We start from the raw sequence: 17,394 nt of genomic DNA, 5'->3' as shown, positions 1-17,394 counted from the left end.
CTGAGCAGGTGCAGTCTCACTAGTAGATGCATCTTTGAAAGCCATAATTTATTTTTCTCCATTTGGTGGTTACCGTATGTAAATCATTTTTAGGGCTTTAGATTTATCTTTTTCATTTTACCATTTTTCAATAAAAAGTCAGTTTTATACCTTTTTTTTTAAAAATAGCACAACTTCAAACTAAAATATGGAATGGGGACATAAAAAAACCCAGTCATTTTGATAAATGGGATGTATGGGCTATGGTTGCTGGGGGCAGGGCTAAAAGCTGTGGTTTGACATGCATGGTGATTTTTAGTTATTTATTTACTCTTTGTGCCCCCCCCCCCTTTAAAGTCATACAAAACCTTTGAGCAACATTTAACTTTACATTTCTATATATTTCTTTACATTTACTGCTGATTTCTCCGGTAAGTGGGGCTTACGTATTTGCCCCAGTTACAGGGGGAGTACAGCCCCCAGAGCTCACTACAGAGCTGATGTGGGTCTGATAAGACCCAGCAGCTCTCGCCGACTACCAATCCCCAGTGATCACGAGCGCTGCACTGGAGCAATCTCTATGTACAGCGCTCATTGAGCACTGTGTACAGATCAAAGGGAAGGGAGAGACGTTAAAAAAACATTTCTACACAATTATAATCACCTGTCAAATACATCCACCCAGCAATGCTTCACCAACTAGGGGTTGCATGGCAGTTTGAGAAGCACTGATCTATCAGATGCCATAATTAATACAAGTCTGCTGATGCTACAGAAGCTATTAAGAGTCACCATGACATATCCGCTTTACTGTAAAGGGATATCAGAGTTCACTGTGTGAATAGAGGGGTAGTCGAGCACACAGTATGTGTCGCCACTCCATTCAACCATCTGGTTTTCAGAGATAGCCAAGTGCTGTTATCATGATGGGTGGGCATTCCAAAAGTCAGAAACTTATCTAACCCCTGGAGCTTGGACCAATCCCTTTAATTTACCACAGAGGCTTTTATTCTGCTTTTCAGTAAGTGCTGGGTTCCCTTCATTTGACAATAGTGATAATTTAATATTTCTGACATAGAACAATGCATATAAAGCATTATTTGGTATGTGAAATTTCTTGACAGATTTTGCTTATTTTATTATTGAAGTACAAATACATTTTTTGCCTATTATGTTTCCCCATGGTAAATGCCGTTTATGTTAAAGGGGTTGTCCCACAAAAAATACTCTGGAGTTTTCAAACCAGCACCTGGATCTGAATAATTTAATTGCATCCAGTTAAAAATTTTGTATAGCTACTGAGTTATTCAATACAATGTATCTGTATAGCGCCAGCTATTTGTTCTTTTCCTTATTTCTCGGTCCACCTCACAGAGATGGCCGCACATGCTCAGTTCCATCCTTCAACTACCTCTCGATTCTAGCTTTGTAAGAAAGATTCTTATTTTATTTTACATTAAATCAATAACTCCTTTAATGATAGGATTACTATATAAACTTGAGTTACATTTGCCTTAGGTTGCCGGAAGGACTTTTTCCTGCTACTATAGTGGCCATATGTACAGATAGAGCAGGAAGCATAGCATAACAGATACTATTGTTTTATGTGATTTTATATAGGACTCATCACAACACTAAGTCCGCTGCAGATTTAGAGGCACACTGGCGTCTGGTTCCAAGTACATTAGGGTCAATTCAGTTGTTAGAGGCTTCCAGTTACTTCAAATTTTCCCCTCCACATTAGATAGGGTACAATTAATGGGAACGGTGGGGGTCCCAAGAATGGTAGTCCCATTTCACTGTCCTAGCTGTCACTGTCATTTCACTGTCATGCTCCGATGCGCTCCCTTGCCCTGCGCTAGATCGCGCAGGGCACGGGTTCTTTTGTTTTCAATAACACACTGCCGGGCGGAAACTTCTGCCCGGCAGTTTGTTGGGTGACGGCACCGGCTCTGATGGGCGGGCTTTAGCGCTGCCCTAGCCGTTTTACTGGCTAGAGCAGCACTAAATCCCGCCCATCAGTGCCGATGATGTAACCGGGGGTTCCTGGCAGGCCCATGGAGAGACCGGGTACGTCACCGGATCTCCAAAAAACGCCTTTGTCCTGCGCGATTTAGCACAGGGCAAAGGAGAGCATCGGAGCATGAACTGCGCCAATGCTCAAAGCAGGGGGGCTGCCGGGGGGAAAGGGTTCAGCTCTGAACCCGGACAACCCCTTTTAGCCTCTTATCTATACACCAATATAAAAACTGCTATACAATCTGTCTTTAGTAAAAGAACCTGCCACCTTAAAATAAGCAACAAAAATATACATGTACAAAAAAGACAAGACGTGACAACTAGATTTAAGAACAAGTCTATAGAAGGTTCTATACATCGTATATACACAAGCAGTCCTGTCACTCCACATGCAGGTCAAATTTCTCCGCTTCATCAAACTGCGCATTCATGGCTGCCGCCCAGTCATCCAGAGCCGAAACCTAAAAAAAAAGAAAAAGAAATAAGAATCTAACTGAAAAAAATAATAGAGCTAATTTTGTGGAAAAGTGGAACACCTTTAAAACAGCCGATTGGCAGGAGTGCGAGGAGTCGGACCTCCACCAATATCATAATAATGACCCATCCTGAGGATAGGTCATTAATATCTTTGCACTGCACAACCCCTTTAATTCAGTTATCGTCTGTGGTATTTTTTAAAACCTTACTTTTTTTCAATAAAAAATCTACTAGTCCTTCCCCATGCCTATTTTACATAGAATTATTTTTTTCTTCCAAGGAACTTTAAAAACAACCCGCGAGTTCAAAAATAATGGTGTGGGGTTTTTTCTTTTGCATATTTTATTACCTGCAGATTCCCCCCTTCAGGGATAGTACGAGGCCCCTTACAACAGAAAATGGAGTGTCTACATCTTTTTAATACAGAACTGTATGGCTACCTCCAGATCAGTGCGGATTTCTGTGCGTTTCTGCACCAAAACCTGCATGCGTTACTTGCTGTTTTTGGTGCGGTTTTGAGGCAGATCTAACCCTTGCATTGCCAAGGATGAAATCCACACAAAGAATTGATATGCTATAGATTTCCGCATGGCAGGTCAATTTCTGCACAGGGTACATGTGAAATCTCATACACTTAGCTGATCCTTTATTACACTGCAGGTTTTCTGCATAGAGAACTTGCAAAAATAAATAAAAAATTTCCATAATCAGTTGCTACAGTGTCTAAAAAATCCCCTCAGCCCCTCACAAAATAAACCCTAATACCATTCGTACCTTAATCTGTGGAACTTTACGTTTCTTCCTTTTCAGTTTGGGTACAGCCACACCAGGGATGTTAAAGTCTGGCTCTTCCACAGATGGCCTCATGGATGTCCCATTTGAGCTTTCATTAAATGTCTCTTTCATTTTCTCACCAACTTTCTTGTTCTCCACATCATCTTCTGAGCTCATAAGTTTATCAAACCCAAAAAGTGACCTCCGACCTGATTTTGATGTAAAGTTTGGGGTAGAGGTGTCAGATGAATCAGTGTTCTTGGTGGGACTGTACAAAAACGAGCTGCCATTCAGAGACATCTCCAATCTGCTGTAAGAGCGCCGTACTTTCTGAGACATCACTTTCTGTCGGTCTTCATAGGTAGGTGACTGGGGTATGTTCAGAGGAATAGGAGATAGGATGTCTATTTTGGAGGTTGTGGAGTCGCCTTGTACTACTTTAGCAATATCTTGGGACTTAAGTATTACATTTTCTTTTCCCGCACTTGGGGAAATCTGTAAAGGAATAAAAAAAGTTTTTAAAACCAAGCAAGAAGCTTACACAAGCTGACAGACCACGGTTACGTAATAGCAACACAGCTCGGGTCCAAATGATCATTGACAGAACCTATGTTATTGGACGTTCCACATATACTGTGCATTCACATTAGGTTCAGCAGTGAAAAAAGGGGCTCATGCAAAGTGACACCTGACACACAAGTGTACAAAATATCTTTTCACAAAAACTCCGTTCACATCTGCATCTGAGCCTCCATTCTTGACCCAAGCAAAAGGGAACCACAAAAGGGAACCACAACAGAATCCATTCTAAATTAAGGTGGTCCATCTGGCGCAGTCGGTATCCATAATGCAATGGATCTGGCAATGTGTTGAAGTTTCCATTAAAGGCAAACCAAAAAAATGTGTGAACAGGTACAAACTGAAACCGTTCATCTGACTGGTGGCTATCAATGGCAACAGAATACTTTCTGATTCAACTGGATCGACACAGCCTGTTATCAACAGGAATGTACCACCTAAATATATATCAACCAAAGAGAATCGGTACTATATAGTATCCATTAAAATAGTTTTTTATTAAACGACATAAAAGACATATACAAATACATGGATGTAGAGACCATACAGGGTGCCATAAAAGACAGTCCACATTGGCATCACTATTCAACAATGGATAATCGCTATACAGTTAGCTATCTTGCTGTAGGAAAGCTGTGTATAAACGTCCAGGTCAGCATAAAATATCAAAGCTGGCTCTGGCTGTGCTCACAGCTACCTAAACCTAAGGTGCATCTAGTATAAATATAGACAGGGTATGAATAGCATACTTATGTTGAGGCCGACACCATATAACCTATAAGGTGCATCAAATGATGCTGCAATGTATATAGTCAGGCCGATCAAAGTCTTTTTCTTACCCTGTATCCAGTGCTGTATTAGTGTGGGCTGGCTCTGTTTAGATAGCTATAGCGATTATCCATTGTTGAATAGTGATGCCAATGTGGACTGTCTTTTATGGCACCCTGTATGGTCTCTACATCCATGTATTTGTATATGTCTTTTATGTCATTTAATAAAAAAACTATTTTAATGGATACTATATAGTACCGATTCTCTTTGGTTGATATAGAATACTTTCTGAACAACTTTCTCAATAGTTCTTCTCCTATTACCATCTAATCAATGGCTGCTAAAAACGTAGATGAAAGAAATAAAAACGTAGTTAGAATAACAGTTAAAACGTTCCTGTGTTCATAGATTGCTTTTATACCGCCCCCCAGTGTTCTTTTCATTCTCTCGCAGAATGTCCACCTCAGTTGGTCACACATACTCAGCTGCTCAGTCCCACCCAATGTCTGGATCCTCTTGTCCACGGGCAGTGGAGCGATTTTGTTCTTCTACAGACTAGCCCAGTGATGGCTAACCTCCAGCATTCCAGCTGTGGTGAAACTACGACTCCCAGCATGCTCCATTCATTTCTGTGGAGTTCTGAGAACAGCCAAGCAAGTGTGCATCCTTACCACAGCTGGAGTGCCAGAGGTTAGCCATCACTGGACTACCCCATAGAAATCAGCTTCTCCGCACCAGTACATTCTGAGAGGGAATCAAAAGAACAGCAGAGTTTCCATGACAAGTACGTCAGCAATATGTAGACGCTTTGTGTGTCCCATAGCAGTGAATGGAGAAATCTGGGGATGTCGTCTCCATTCATTGCCCCATGCTTTAAAGGGAACCTGTCACCGGGATTTTGTGTATATAGCTGAGGACATGGGTTGCTAGATGGCCACTAGCACATCCGCAATATCCAGTCCCCATAGCTCTGTGTGCTTTTATTGTGGAAATAAAACGATTTGATACATATGCAAATTACCCTGAGATGAGTCCTGTCCCTGACTTATCTCACATACAGGACTCATCTCAGGTTAATTTGCATATGTATCAAATCGGTTTTATTACACAATAAAAGCACACAGAGCTATGCGGACTGGGTATTGCGGATGTGCTAGCAGCCATCTAGCAACCCATGTCCTCAGCTCTATACACAAAATCCCGGTGACAGGTTCCCTTTAAATAGGAGCGGGACCCAGAGGCGGGCCTTACACCTATTGCATATCTTAACTATATAAAATGTCCAGATGGGACAATCACTTTAATAGCAGTGAATATGACCCCAGATAACTATATCCTCAGCCTGCTCATCCATGATTCTGGAAAGCATGAAGTGACCAAGGCCCCTTTCACACGGGCGAGTATTCCGCGCAGATGCGATGCGCGAGTTGAACGCATTGCACCCGCACTGAATCCGGACCCATTCACTTCAATGGGGCTGTGCAGATGAGCGGTGATTTTTACGCATCACTTGTGCGTTGCGTGAAAATCGCAGCATGTTCTATATTCTGCGTTTCACGCAACGCAGGCCCCATAGAAATGAATGGGGATGCGTGAAAATAGCAGGCATCCGCAAGCAAGTGCGGATGCAATGCGATTTTCACGCATGGTTTCTAGAAGATGATGTAAGTCAATTTACTGTATTACATTTTAGTTAGCATTCTGTATTAACAATGCTATTATTTTTCGTTATAGCCATGTTATAAGGGAAAATAATAAAATATACAGAACACCTAACCCAAACCTCAACGTCCGGGTACCACAGTCAGTTTTTTATTACGCGCATGCAAAATGCATTGCACTCGCGCAGAAAAGAACTGAACCACACAACGCAATCAAAACTGACTGAAATTGCGTGCGCACTCACGCTGGTTTTCCGCAATGCACACACGACACATCCGGAGCAAATCCGGGACGCCCGTGTGAAAGAGGCCTAAGGATATGTTGATTCTGGACCATGAGTTATGTGCACGCATACCTTGATAACAAACCCTCCACCTATCAGACAGTATTCTAGTATTTAAAAACGTATTGGGGGTGTAACTCGAGGACAGTCACCTTGGCTCAGCTGGGTACAGTCTATCCTCCTGCTCCAAAACCACCACATTAAAATCCCTTCATAGTATCTTAGACCACCTCTTACTGAGAGAATGGCAGGTAGTATACGATTAAAGCAGTTGTCCAACTCCAAATTTTTATTTTTTATTTACTTAGGACACTGCCACGGATCAGCTGTTTGAAAAGGTAGCCATGGGAAAAAAAAGGCAGTCACCAATTTAACATGGCTCTATTCTGTCCCATTCGCTGTCACCATTAATCCCTGACCAAATTCATTTGCTGAAATACAGCCCCAAACTTGCAAGGAACCTCCACCATGCTTCACTGTTGCCTGCAGACACTTGTTAATGTATCGCTCTCCAGCCCTTTAGCGAACAAGATTAAGGGTGCCACCAATGCTGAGAAATACAGGCAGACACCCATGGCATCAGTGGGGGCCGCCCTACAAGGTAATACCATAATTAGCCTATGTCAAAACGGATGAAAGGTCCTCTTTGAGAACTATCATCAGCGTAAAGAAGAACAGGGAGTCCTGGAAGAGATATGACCACCACAGAACCCTGATCTTAATATCATCGAGTCTATCTGGGATTACATGAGGAGATGGAACGATCTGAGGAAGCCTACATCCACAGAAGATTTGTGTTGTGTTCTCTAAGATGTTTAGAACACCCTCCCTGCTGAATTCCTTCAAAAAGCTGTGTGCAAGTGCACCTAGAAGAACTGATCCCGTTTCGAAGGTGAAGGACCGGCTTTTGTTCATTTCCCCCCCCCCACACACAGTGAAATCTCTCCAAAAGACCACTTTAAAACCCAACAGATACAACTAGTATTTGGTTATTCTAAGGGGCTGCATACATCTCATTTTTGCTGTCCGTCAAGCCAATACACGTAAACATACTATGTACTTTTGTGTTTCTTTTTTTTATATATATATATATATATATATATATATATATATATATATATATGTTTGACAATTGTGCATACGTTTCGATAGGTTTTAACAAAAAAAGTATACTTTTTGTGAAACCTTTTTTTTTTATAAATATTTGAACACAAAAAAAAAAAAATCTGAAAAAAATACCTTTAACAGATGGAAACACTGTTTTACGTTTCCATCCCTCTTTCATACGTTTCTATCCTTTTTGCAGGACAGAATAGCTTGGAATGCTATGTATGAAAAGTAAACCATGACAAATGGAGTCAAAAGTATGCACTTTTTAACTACATTTGCCCGATTATAGTCTATGGGTACGTCAAGTAATACGTTTCTACACTTTTTTCTGTTTACATACATACCTGCTTGTCGTACAGCAAAAACAAGATGTGAACAGCCCCTCATACTATACAGTGGTAATATTGTGTCTGTGAACTTACCCTTGAACTTCTCCTAGGAGGAGCTGCAACATTTGACACCTAAAATTAAAGAAGTTTTGTATAATTAACCTAAGTTTTTCACCAACTAACTTTTCAGCATATGGATTTCATGCAATGCAGTGCTTGTGCTTTAGTCTGGCCACTGAAGTAATTTGTGGTTTTTGCTTTATATCACTGGTGAGGATTTCTTTCAATGCCAGCACGTGTGAATTTAGCCTAAGACCATGGACACACTGGCCCAGAGTAGGGCAGCAGGCTTAGCTGAAATACTTACTTTTGGGGTGGACTGTGGAGCAGTCTGTACCATCTTAGGCTGAGCTGAACTGGAGCAGAGACTGGATCGTTCTACCGTGGATGTAGTAACAGGCTGAGATTCAGCAGAGGCGAGTGCAGCCTGTATAATAAAGAAGTAGCCAGTGCACAATTACAATCATATACAATACACAGGTACAAACGTGAGGGGCTCGCTGATATTCAGAGCTTGAGAAACAGCTGGGCTGACCAGAACCCGGCCAACAAGGTCCCATAGACTGATATCTAACCAGGGATGCTCATCTGCAGACTGGCCGGTAACACCAGGTGATCCTCTAAGGCACGGGTGTCAAACACAAGGCCCGCGGGCCGAATCCGGCCCGCCAGACCTCGTCATGTGGCCCGCGTAGCCGCAGGCGGCCCCCGCTCCTCCCGGCTCCTGTATCAGGTGTATCGCATAGGGAGCGCTGTGTATTACCGGTACTTACAACTACAAGCGCTCGCCGAGAGGCTGGGAGGACGGGCGCTGGCAGTGTGAGTCATACGTCACGCGCCTGCGCCGCCCACTTTATGAATGAAGCATAGTTGTAAGTACCGTAATACACAGCGCTCCTTATGCGATTACATACAATTACAATTAACTATTAGACATAGGATTATACAGTGAGCGGGGCCCGTGTAGTAGAATAGTCACTGCACGGGCCCCGCTGTCATTATAAAAGCAGATGCCGGCCCCTAGCCCGTGTATTGGGGGTCATTCACACTACAGGGACACTTATGGAGGGGATCTGTGGATGACACATAGCATAAGATGCTATATATGTGTCATCCACAGATCCCCCCCATAACTGTCATACACAGATCCCCCATAAGTGTCACCCACAGATCCCCCATAAGTGTCACCCACAGATCCCCCATAAGTGTCACCCACAGATCCCCCATAAGTGTCACCCACAGATCCCCCATAAGTGTCACCCACAGATCCCCCATAAGTGTCACCCTCAGATCCCCCATAAGTGTCACCCACAGATCCCCCATAAGTGTCACCCTCAGATCCCCCATAAGTGTCACCACAGATCCCCCATAAGTGTCACCACAGATCCCCCATAAGTGTCACCACAGATCCCCCATAAGTGTCACCACAGATCCCCCATAAGTGTCACCACAGATCCCCCATAAGTGTCACCCTCAGATCCCCCATAAGTGTCACCCACAGATCCCCCATAAGTGTCACCCACAGATCCCCCATAAGTGTCACCCTCAGATCCCCCATAAGTGTCACCCACAGATCCCCCATAAGTGTCACCCTCAGATCCCCCATAAGTGTCACCACAGATCCCCCATAAGTGTCACCACAGATCCCCCATAAGTGTCACCACAGATCCCCCATAAGTGTCACCACAGATCCCCCATAAGTGTCACCACAGATCCCCCATAAGTGTCACCCTCAGATCCCCCATAAGTGTCACCCACAGATCCCCCATAAGTGTCACCCACAGATCCCCCATAAGTGTCACCACAGATCCCCCATAAGTGTCACCACAGATCCCCCATAAGTGTCACCCACAGATCCCCCATAAGTGTCACCCACAGATCCCCCATAAGTGTCACCCACAGATCTCCCATAAGTGTCACCCACAGATCCCCCATAACAGTGCCATCCACAGATCCCCCATAACAGTGCCATCCACAGATCCCCCATAAAAGTGCCACCCACAGACCACAATTAGTTCAAAACCCACCAAAAGCACACCTTTTGGTTCAAATTTTTTTTTTCTTATTTTCCTCCTCAAAAACCTAGGTGCGTCTTATGGGCCGGTGCGTCTTATAGGGCGAAAAATACGGTAACCCTTACAGTTCTGGAATGTGTTGGATAACACTGACAGCATTATGTCAGTGTTATCCAACACGTTCCAGAACTGTAAGGGTTACATAGCATCATAAATCAGTATAATGCTATGTGACCCCAGTCAGCGCTTGCAGGTCAGGCCGGGACCGGCCCTTTGAGGGGGACCAAACTGCTGATGCGGCCCCCGACGAATTTGAGTTTGACACCCCTGCTCTAAGGGTTGAAGCAGACACGTGAAACGCGCGTAGAGGGGAAAGAGCCACCTGTAGCTCTTCCATTCTTTAGAGGTAATGTCAGTTTAGGCTCTCATTATATGGTGCGTTTGATCCTGCTCTTGTATGTTATTTACATTATAGGCTATTGTCCAGTCCTTTTCATTAGGCCCAGCGTTTATATCTAATAGGGGGGACGCATCCAGCACCCTGTTATTTAATTAATGTACACTTGCGCCGTCAGATTAGGGTCAGCGGTCAATAGTTCATTATATAGATTTGGCAGGATCTAAATATATTGAGCCCACTGTCCGTTTATGTATACTGGTAGAGATTAGGTGGCACCTTACTATTGACTCCCAACTGTATGTATTTGATGTATTTTATGACTATTTAAATAAAGTAATATTTTTAAAGGGATATGATGTTAATATGTGACCAAGAAACAAATGAGTAAGTAAATGTCTGACATGGTAGGAAAAAAAAAGAACGATCAGATATGTTGGCAAAACCGATTTCCCAGAGGGACAAAGATCAGGCCTACTGAAATCAGACAGTGACTTCTCTCTCTTCTTTGTATTGAAATACATCAGTTTACATGCGTATGGGTAGTCAGGAGAGATTGCTGTTGTGTATGGGGAGTCATTGGCTTACTGAGTAAGCTACACGTAAATGGCGAGGTAGTTTACTTCACTGGTATTTGCATGGGAAATCTGTGCAAAGGTGCACCTATGATTCCAGGTAGTGGTGATTAAAAGGGGTTCTCTGCAGGGCTCCAGACTAAAAAAAAATATCAAGGAGCCATTGGCTCCTAACCTGAAAAATGTAGTCGCCAAACTTAAAATACATATAATTATGGTATAATAAAAAAAAAAAGAAAAAACCCCACACGTCTTACCTAGGGTTGTCACGATACCAAAATTTTGACTATTTCGATACCATAAAAAAGTATTGCGATACTCGATACCATGTGAAAAAAATAAAACACCAAAAAAGCTGCATGCATTCGAGATTTTATGGAACGTCTGGACCATAATAGAACAGTCCTAACCTAATTTTTGTTGGGACAAGGTGACAAAAAAATGGCAAATTGCAAGTTTATTTTTTTTTATGTTACAGCGTTCACCGAATAGGAGATATTTTTAAATATTTTAATGGTTCACACTTTTTCGGGCGTGGCGATATGTAATTTATTTTATGGTTTATATATAAAATTGGGCAAGGGGGTGATTTAAACATAATACTTTGGTGTTTGTTTTTTTAACTTTTTATTTAATACCTATTTACCCCCTTAGGGGCTAAAACCTGGGATCTTTCGTCCCTTGTCCTATTCACCCTGATAGATCTCTATCAGGGTAAATAGGACATCACACTCTCCTTGCTGGTCTGTGCACACAGCAGCATGGAGCTGACTATGGCAGCCAGGACTTCAATAGCGTCCTGGCTGCCATGGTAACCGATCGGAGCCCCAGGATTACACTGCTGGGGCACCGATCGGAAGCTGCCACTGACACCAATGATAATACTTGGGGGATGGGGGGCGCACTGCACCACCAATGATTATAATACTTTGGGGGGGGGGGGGGGCAGCAGCAGTACAGGGGGGAGGGACCATTTTGGTCACCATCTGGAGCCCTGCTCTGGGAATTTGATATTGATGGCTTATCCTCAGGATAGGAGATCGGCAGCGGTTTAACACACGGCACCCCTGCCAATCAGCTGTTAAGAACAGGCCACAGCTCCGCAAGTCAGTGACATCACTGTACATCAGTCACATGTCATAGGTGCAGCTCACTCCCATTCAATTAAATAGAGTTGAGCTCCAATACCAAGCATAGCCTCTATACAATGTATGGCGATGTGCTTGGTGAACTGTGAAGAGACTGCAGCACTCACTGGCAAACCACATCCTCTTTGGCTGATCAGGATAGCTCATCAATATCAGATCAGCGGGGGTCCAACTCCCGCCAGCCCTGAAGATCTGATATTGATGACCTATCTTGAGGATAGGGCATCAGTATCAACTTCCTGGGTAACCCCCTTAGATGTAAATGGTCAAAAACAGCTCCGGCTGAGGAGGTAATACTTACCAGTGTTTTGCGAGGCATGATTTTCTTAGCGGTGACGGATCGTTTCATCACTGGTGCAGGCATCTGAAATACAGAGCATGGTACAGGATGTAAAAATGTGTAAGATGGGAATATCCCTTTATACTGCTGAATTCAATCAAGAATGTTCCTATTTTCACTGACAAAAGAGATCTTGAAAATGAGGAGTTAAAACGCAATACATTTTTAACACTGCATTTTACAATAATTGAGGCTCTGTTCACACTCGTGTCATGGCTTCAGTGTTTGCAGGATCCATAAGGTATATTATAGATCAGTTATGATATATATTTTTTTTTTACAAGTCTCACTGCAGTAACTTCTGCCATTATTACGGCAAACACAGCAACGGAAACCTGATGGCAAAGAAATAATGAAGTGTGAACAGATCCTAAATTTTATCTACATTACATCATCAGCACTTATCACCTCGCCATAGGTTAGGTGTTAAATAGGGACGAGCGAATCGACTTCGGATGGTACATCCGAAGTCCATTAGCAAAAAAAAAACAAATAAAACTTTGTTGGAATACTGTATGGAGTTCCCGCTCCGTACAGTATTAGAATGTATTGGCTCCGATGAGCCGAAGTTATTACTTCGCGAAGTCATGCGAGACTTTGGGACTAATTACTGTAAAAAACCTTGGTACTGAACTCTGGTTTGGTTCCTAGTGCTACCTTGGAACTGAACCAGAGTTCGGTACCAAGGTTTTTTACAGTAATAATTCACTCCTGAAGTTATTGCGCGACTTCGCAAAGTAATAACTTCGGCTCATGGGAGCCAATACATTCTAATACTGTACGAAGCGGGAACTCCATACAGTATTACAACTAAATGTGCCATCCAAAGTCAATTCAGTCATCCCTGGTGTTTAATGATCAATTGCCAGTGGGCCAACCGTTGAGACTCCTACCAATCACAAGGCCAGGCGTCTCAGAGCCCGGCGGAGCGGTGCTGTACATATGCGACTACTGAGTACAGTGCTCTGCTATCTTTGGCAGTCAGTAAATGAAGCAGTGGTCAGATATGCATACGAGAGTTTCATTCACACAGGAGAAGTGAGGAACCCTGTTCTCCTGATCAGTGGTGGTCCCAGCTGTTGGACCTTCAGCAATCATACATTGATCACCTATCCTGTGGCTAGATGGTATATGTTGTTCTTGGGCCAACCCCTTTAACGGGGCTGGCTCATCTGTGAAATGAATGGCATATCGCTAGGATATGCCTCTAAGGCCTCATGCACACGACCGTATTTTGTTTCCGTGTCCAATCCTTTTTTTTGGGGATAGGATGCGGACCCATTCATTTCAATGGGTCCGCAAAAAACGCAGACAGCACACCGTGTGCTGTCCGCATCAGTATGTCCGTTCCTCCGCAAAAAAATAGTGCATGTCCTATTTTTTTCTAGTTTGCGGACAAGGATAGGCATTATTACAATGGATCCTAAAAAAAAAACAGATGCCATACGGAACGTCATCCGTTTTTTTTGGCGGATCCGCAAAACACATACGGTCGTGTGCATGTAGCCTAATGCAGACAGGAGTGGATCCCGCACCAGTCTCCAGAATGACAAAGAGCATGCCTCCATTCATCTCCCGCAGTACCATAATGATGAATGGAGAGTGCATTGTGCAAGAATGGCCACCGCTTCATTTACTGCTGGAAAAAGCTGAGCCAGCACTTGCCTATTTTCGCAACTCCCACAGCGGTGAACAGGGTGGTTGCACATCTATCTGTTTAATCTAGGGCAGGGCTGGCCAACCTGCGGCTCTCAGGTGTTGTAAAACTACAATTCCCACCATGCCCTGCTGTAGGCTGATAGTGGTAGACAGTCTGGGCATGCTGGGAATTGTAGTTTTGCAACAGCTGGAGGGTCGCAGGTTGGCCGTCCCTGATCTAGAGCTCCTTTCTAGAGGTGTGACCCACACCTGACACTGATAGCATATCCTTTAAAGGGGTTGCAGAGCAATATCTGATCGGCTAAGGTGTGACACCCCTGCCGATCAGCTGTTTGAAGAGGAAGCGGCGCTCCATGCGAACACTGCTTCCTGGTCATTACACTGCCCGTTATCTTGGAAGTTTCCCCACAGGAGACGACGTGTAGTGTAATGAAGAGGAAGCAGCGCTCGCATGGAGTGCTGCCTTCTCTTCAAACAGCTGATCGGCATGGGTTTCGGACCCCCACTGATCACATATTAATGGCCTATCCAAAGGGTAGGTCAACAATATATAATTGGCGCACGACCCTTTTAAGGAATCCGAATAGTCCACTGGTGTAGCCAGGACGCCTACACTAAAAATACGTAACCTTGTATTGCCTTAAACATACCGGGCTGTCTGAAGACTTGTTGAACGACGCAGAATGTCTCTGTGATCTTCTGACCCGTGGAGAAGCGATACCTGGTGGGTCAAAAACCATGAACATTACACATCGGACTTAACTCTCTAAAGGTCGACAACTTGTACAAGGATCAGGCGATACAATAGTCTTATTACTGTGATGAGACATGATTTCTTATTACTGTGAAGAGACAGAAAAATAAGGAAGAAACAGTTTAGGCTCAGCTCACACTTCTATTTTACTGTACAATTCATAGGAGCAAAAAAAAAAAAAACAAGAATGACAGCAGGGCCAGATCCCTCACAAGACGGACGCCAGCGGCGCTTGATGGACTCCTTACTAGTGGGACCTGTCAAAGGAAGAAAGAAAAAAAAAAAACGGAAAAAAAAAACCGCTGCATACTGCACTATATTTCCCAGCAAAACTACAACAGAGGCTTGTAGCAGAACCTCAGACATAGATATGACCATGAAAACAACATATCCCTTACAGGATGTAGTGAGAATCTGGAAAAAATATCCAAATGAGGTGGAATAAAAAAATATATATGTTTAATTCTGCCACAGTTTTATAGGACTGGTGCAGGTCCTACTCCTGTCTCCAGAACTGGGCCCCTTGAAGTGAATTGAGAGCAGCAGTGTATGCACGGCTATCCTCAGTTCCCCACTACGGCAGTCCGGCTCACGTATTTCCGCCAGTCCCATAGAGGTGAATGGAGAGGTGGCTGTGCTTGTTCATTCACCACTAAGAACTTACTTCCGAAAATAGCGGAGGGAGCCCGCATGGCTGTTCTCGGAACTCCCATAGCACGGTCCGCTCTCCTTTAATTTTTGGGGCCCCATTTTAAGGATAGGAGCGGCTCCCAAAAGGTGACTGATGTGTCATCAATGTCTGAAATGAGCCAACCCCTTTAAGGCTGGAGTTTCATTCACGAGTCGAAAAAAATATTGTCAGAGTAAACTGTAAATTAAAAAATAGAGCACAAATTTGCCACATTTTGGACTTTCCTGAAGTCAGGAAGTGAGACTTGGCCTCATATTGTCACTCGCAGATCTGCGCCATATTAATAAACGTCAGACCTGACAGGAAAAGTCTAAATTGTGAGCCAAAACCAGGATTGGAGCCTCCACGGACATCAGGTATAAGGCTGGGTTCAGACCTGAGCGTCTTTGATATGCGTGTTTAACGCGCGTTTTTGATGCGCGTTTTTTGCAATAGTAAACGCGCGTTTGACGCGCGTTTGTGTGATTGACTGCAATGTCCTATGGCCACAAACGCGCGTCAAAACGCCCCAAAGAAGCTCAAGTACTTGTTTGAGCGTAGGGCGTTTTACAGCGCTGTAAAACGCTCAAGTGAGAACCAGGGCCATAGGGAAGCATTGGTTTTCATGTGTTGAGCGTTTTACAGCGCGTTTGAACGCGCTGTAAAACGCTCAAGTGTGAACCCAGCCTAAGGGGAAGATCTGCACCTGTTCTGTGCTTAGACCCACTGCTGGTTTTGGTTTAAAATCACTGACCAAACACTGATGTGTGAATGAGGCCTAAAACAGCTCCTTACATGAATCTTAATGTCTCCTCTATCCCACGCTGCCCAGTATTATGACAAGTAACAGATGACATCAGAGAACAGTCACATGACATCATCACGTGATGTCACTGGGGCCTAGAGATAACCAGGGGGTATAGACAGTAATTTTCACCTGACAACTCACAAATAAGGCAGAGGTCAGCATCCTCTGCAGCTCCAGCTGTTGTGAAACTACAACTCCCAGCATTTCTGAGAGCAACTGTGCATGCTGGGAGTTGTAGTTTAACAACACCTGGAGGTTGCTGAGCCCTCATAGGAGTAGTCCAGTAATGATTTTTGCATTAGATGCGGCTGTATCACTATATAACCAGGCAGTGCAGAGGTAAGTGTGCGCAGTGCAGAGGAAAGTATGTGTGTGTGTGGGCAGTGCAGAGGAAAGTATGTGTGTGTGTGGGCAGTGCAGAGGAAAGTGTGTGTGTGGGCAGTGCAGAGGTAAGTGTGTGTGTGGGCAGTGCAGAGGTAAGTGTGTGTGTGGGCAGTGCAGAGGTAAGTGTGTGTGTGGGCAGTGCAGAGGTAAGTGTGTGTGTGGGCAGTGCAGAGGTAAGTGTGTGTGTGGGCAGTGCAGAGGTAAGTGTGTGTGTGGGCAGTGCAGAGGTAAGTGTGTGGGCAGTGCAGAGGTAAGTGTGTGGGCAGTGCAGAGGTAAGTGTGTGGGCAGTGCAGAGGTAAGTGTGTGGGCAGTGCAGAGGTAAGTGTGTGGGCAGTGCAGAGGTAAGTGTGTGTGTGTGGGCAGTGCAGAGGTAAGTGCGCGCAGTGCAGAGGAAAGTATGTGTGTGTGTGTGTGTGTGTGTGTGGGCAGTGCAGAGGTAAGTGTGTGTGTGTGGGCAGTGCAGAGGTAAGTGTGTGTGGGCAGTGCAGAGGTAAGTGTGTGTGTGTGGGCAGTGCAGAGGTAAGTGTGTGTGTGTGGGCAGTGCAGAGGTAAGTGTGTGTGTGTGGGCAGTGCAGAGGTAAGTGTGTGTGTGTGGGCAGT

At 44.1% G+C, this 17,394-nt stretch overlaps 1 protein-coding gene across 1 annotated transcript in view; it reads right to left on the bottom strand.

The window, feature by feature from the left end:
- Positions 1-2,231: 2,231 nt before the first annotated feature.
- The window catches only part of CDCA5 (cell division cycle associated 5), a 17,547-nt gene continuing 2,384 nt past the window's right edge, over positions 2,232-17,394 (bottom strand). The window contains exons 2-7 of the mRNA XM_040409442.1: positions 14,828-14,898; positions 12,480-12,542; positions 8,351-8,470; positions 8,077-8,115; positions 3,250-3,744; positions 2,232-2,459 (exon numbers count right to left, since the gene is read on the bottom strand). Coding sequence (XP_040265376.1) covers positions 2,379-2,459; positions 3,250-3,744; positions 8,077-8,115; positions 8,351-8,470; positions 12,480-12,542; positions 14,828-14,898 — 869 coding nt within the window. The 3' untranslated portion in view covers positions 2,232-2,378. The remainder of the gene's footprint in view (positions 2,460-3,249; positions 3,745-8,076; positions 8,116-8,350; positions 8,471-12,479; positions 12,543-14,827; positions 14,899-17,394) is intronic.

The sequence above is a fragment of the Bufo bufo genome, chromosome 10 (genome assembly GCF_905171765.1).
Source record: "Bufo bufo chromosome 10, aBufBuf1.1, whole genome shotgun sequence".
In the NCBI taxonomy this organism is placed as follows: Eukaryota; Metazoa; Chordata; class Amphibia; order Anura; family Bufonidae; genus Bufo; species Bufo bufo.
This window is presented reverse-complemented; position numbering and strand designations above follow the sequence as displayed.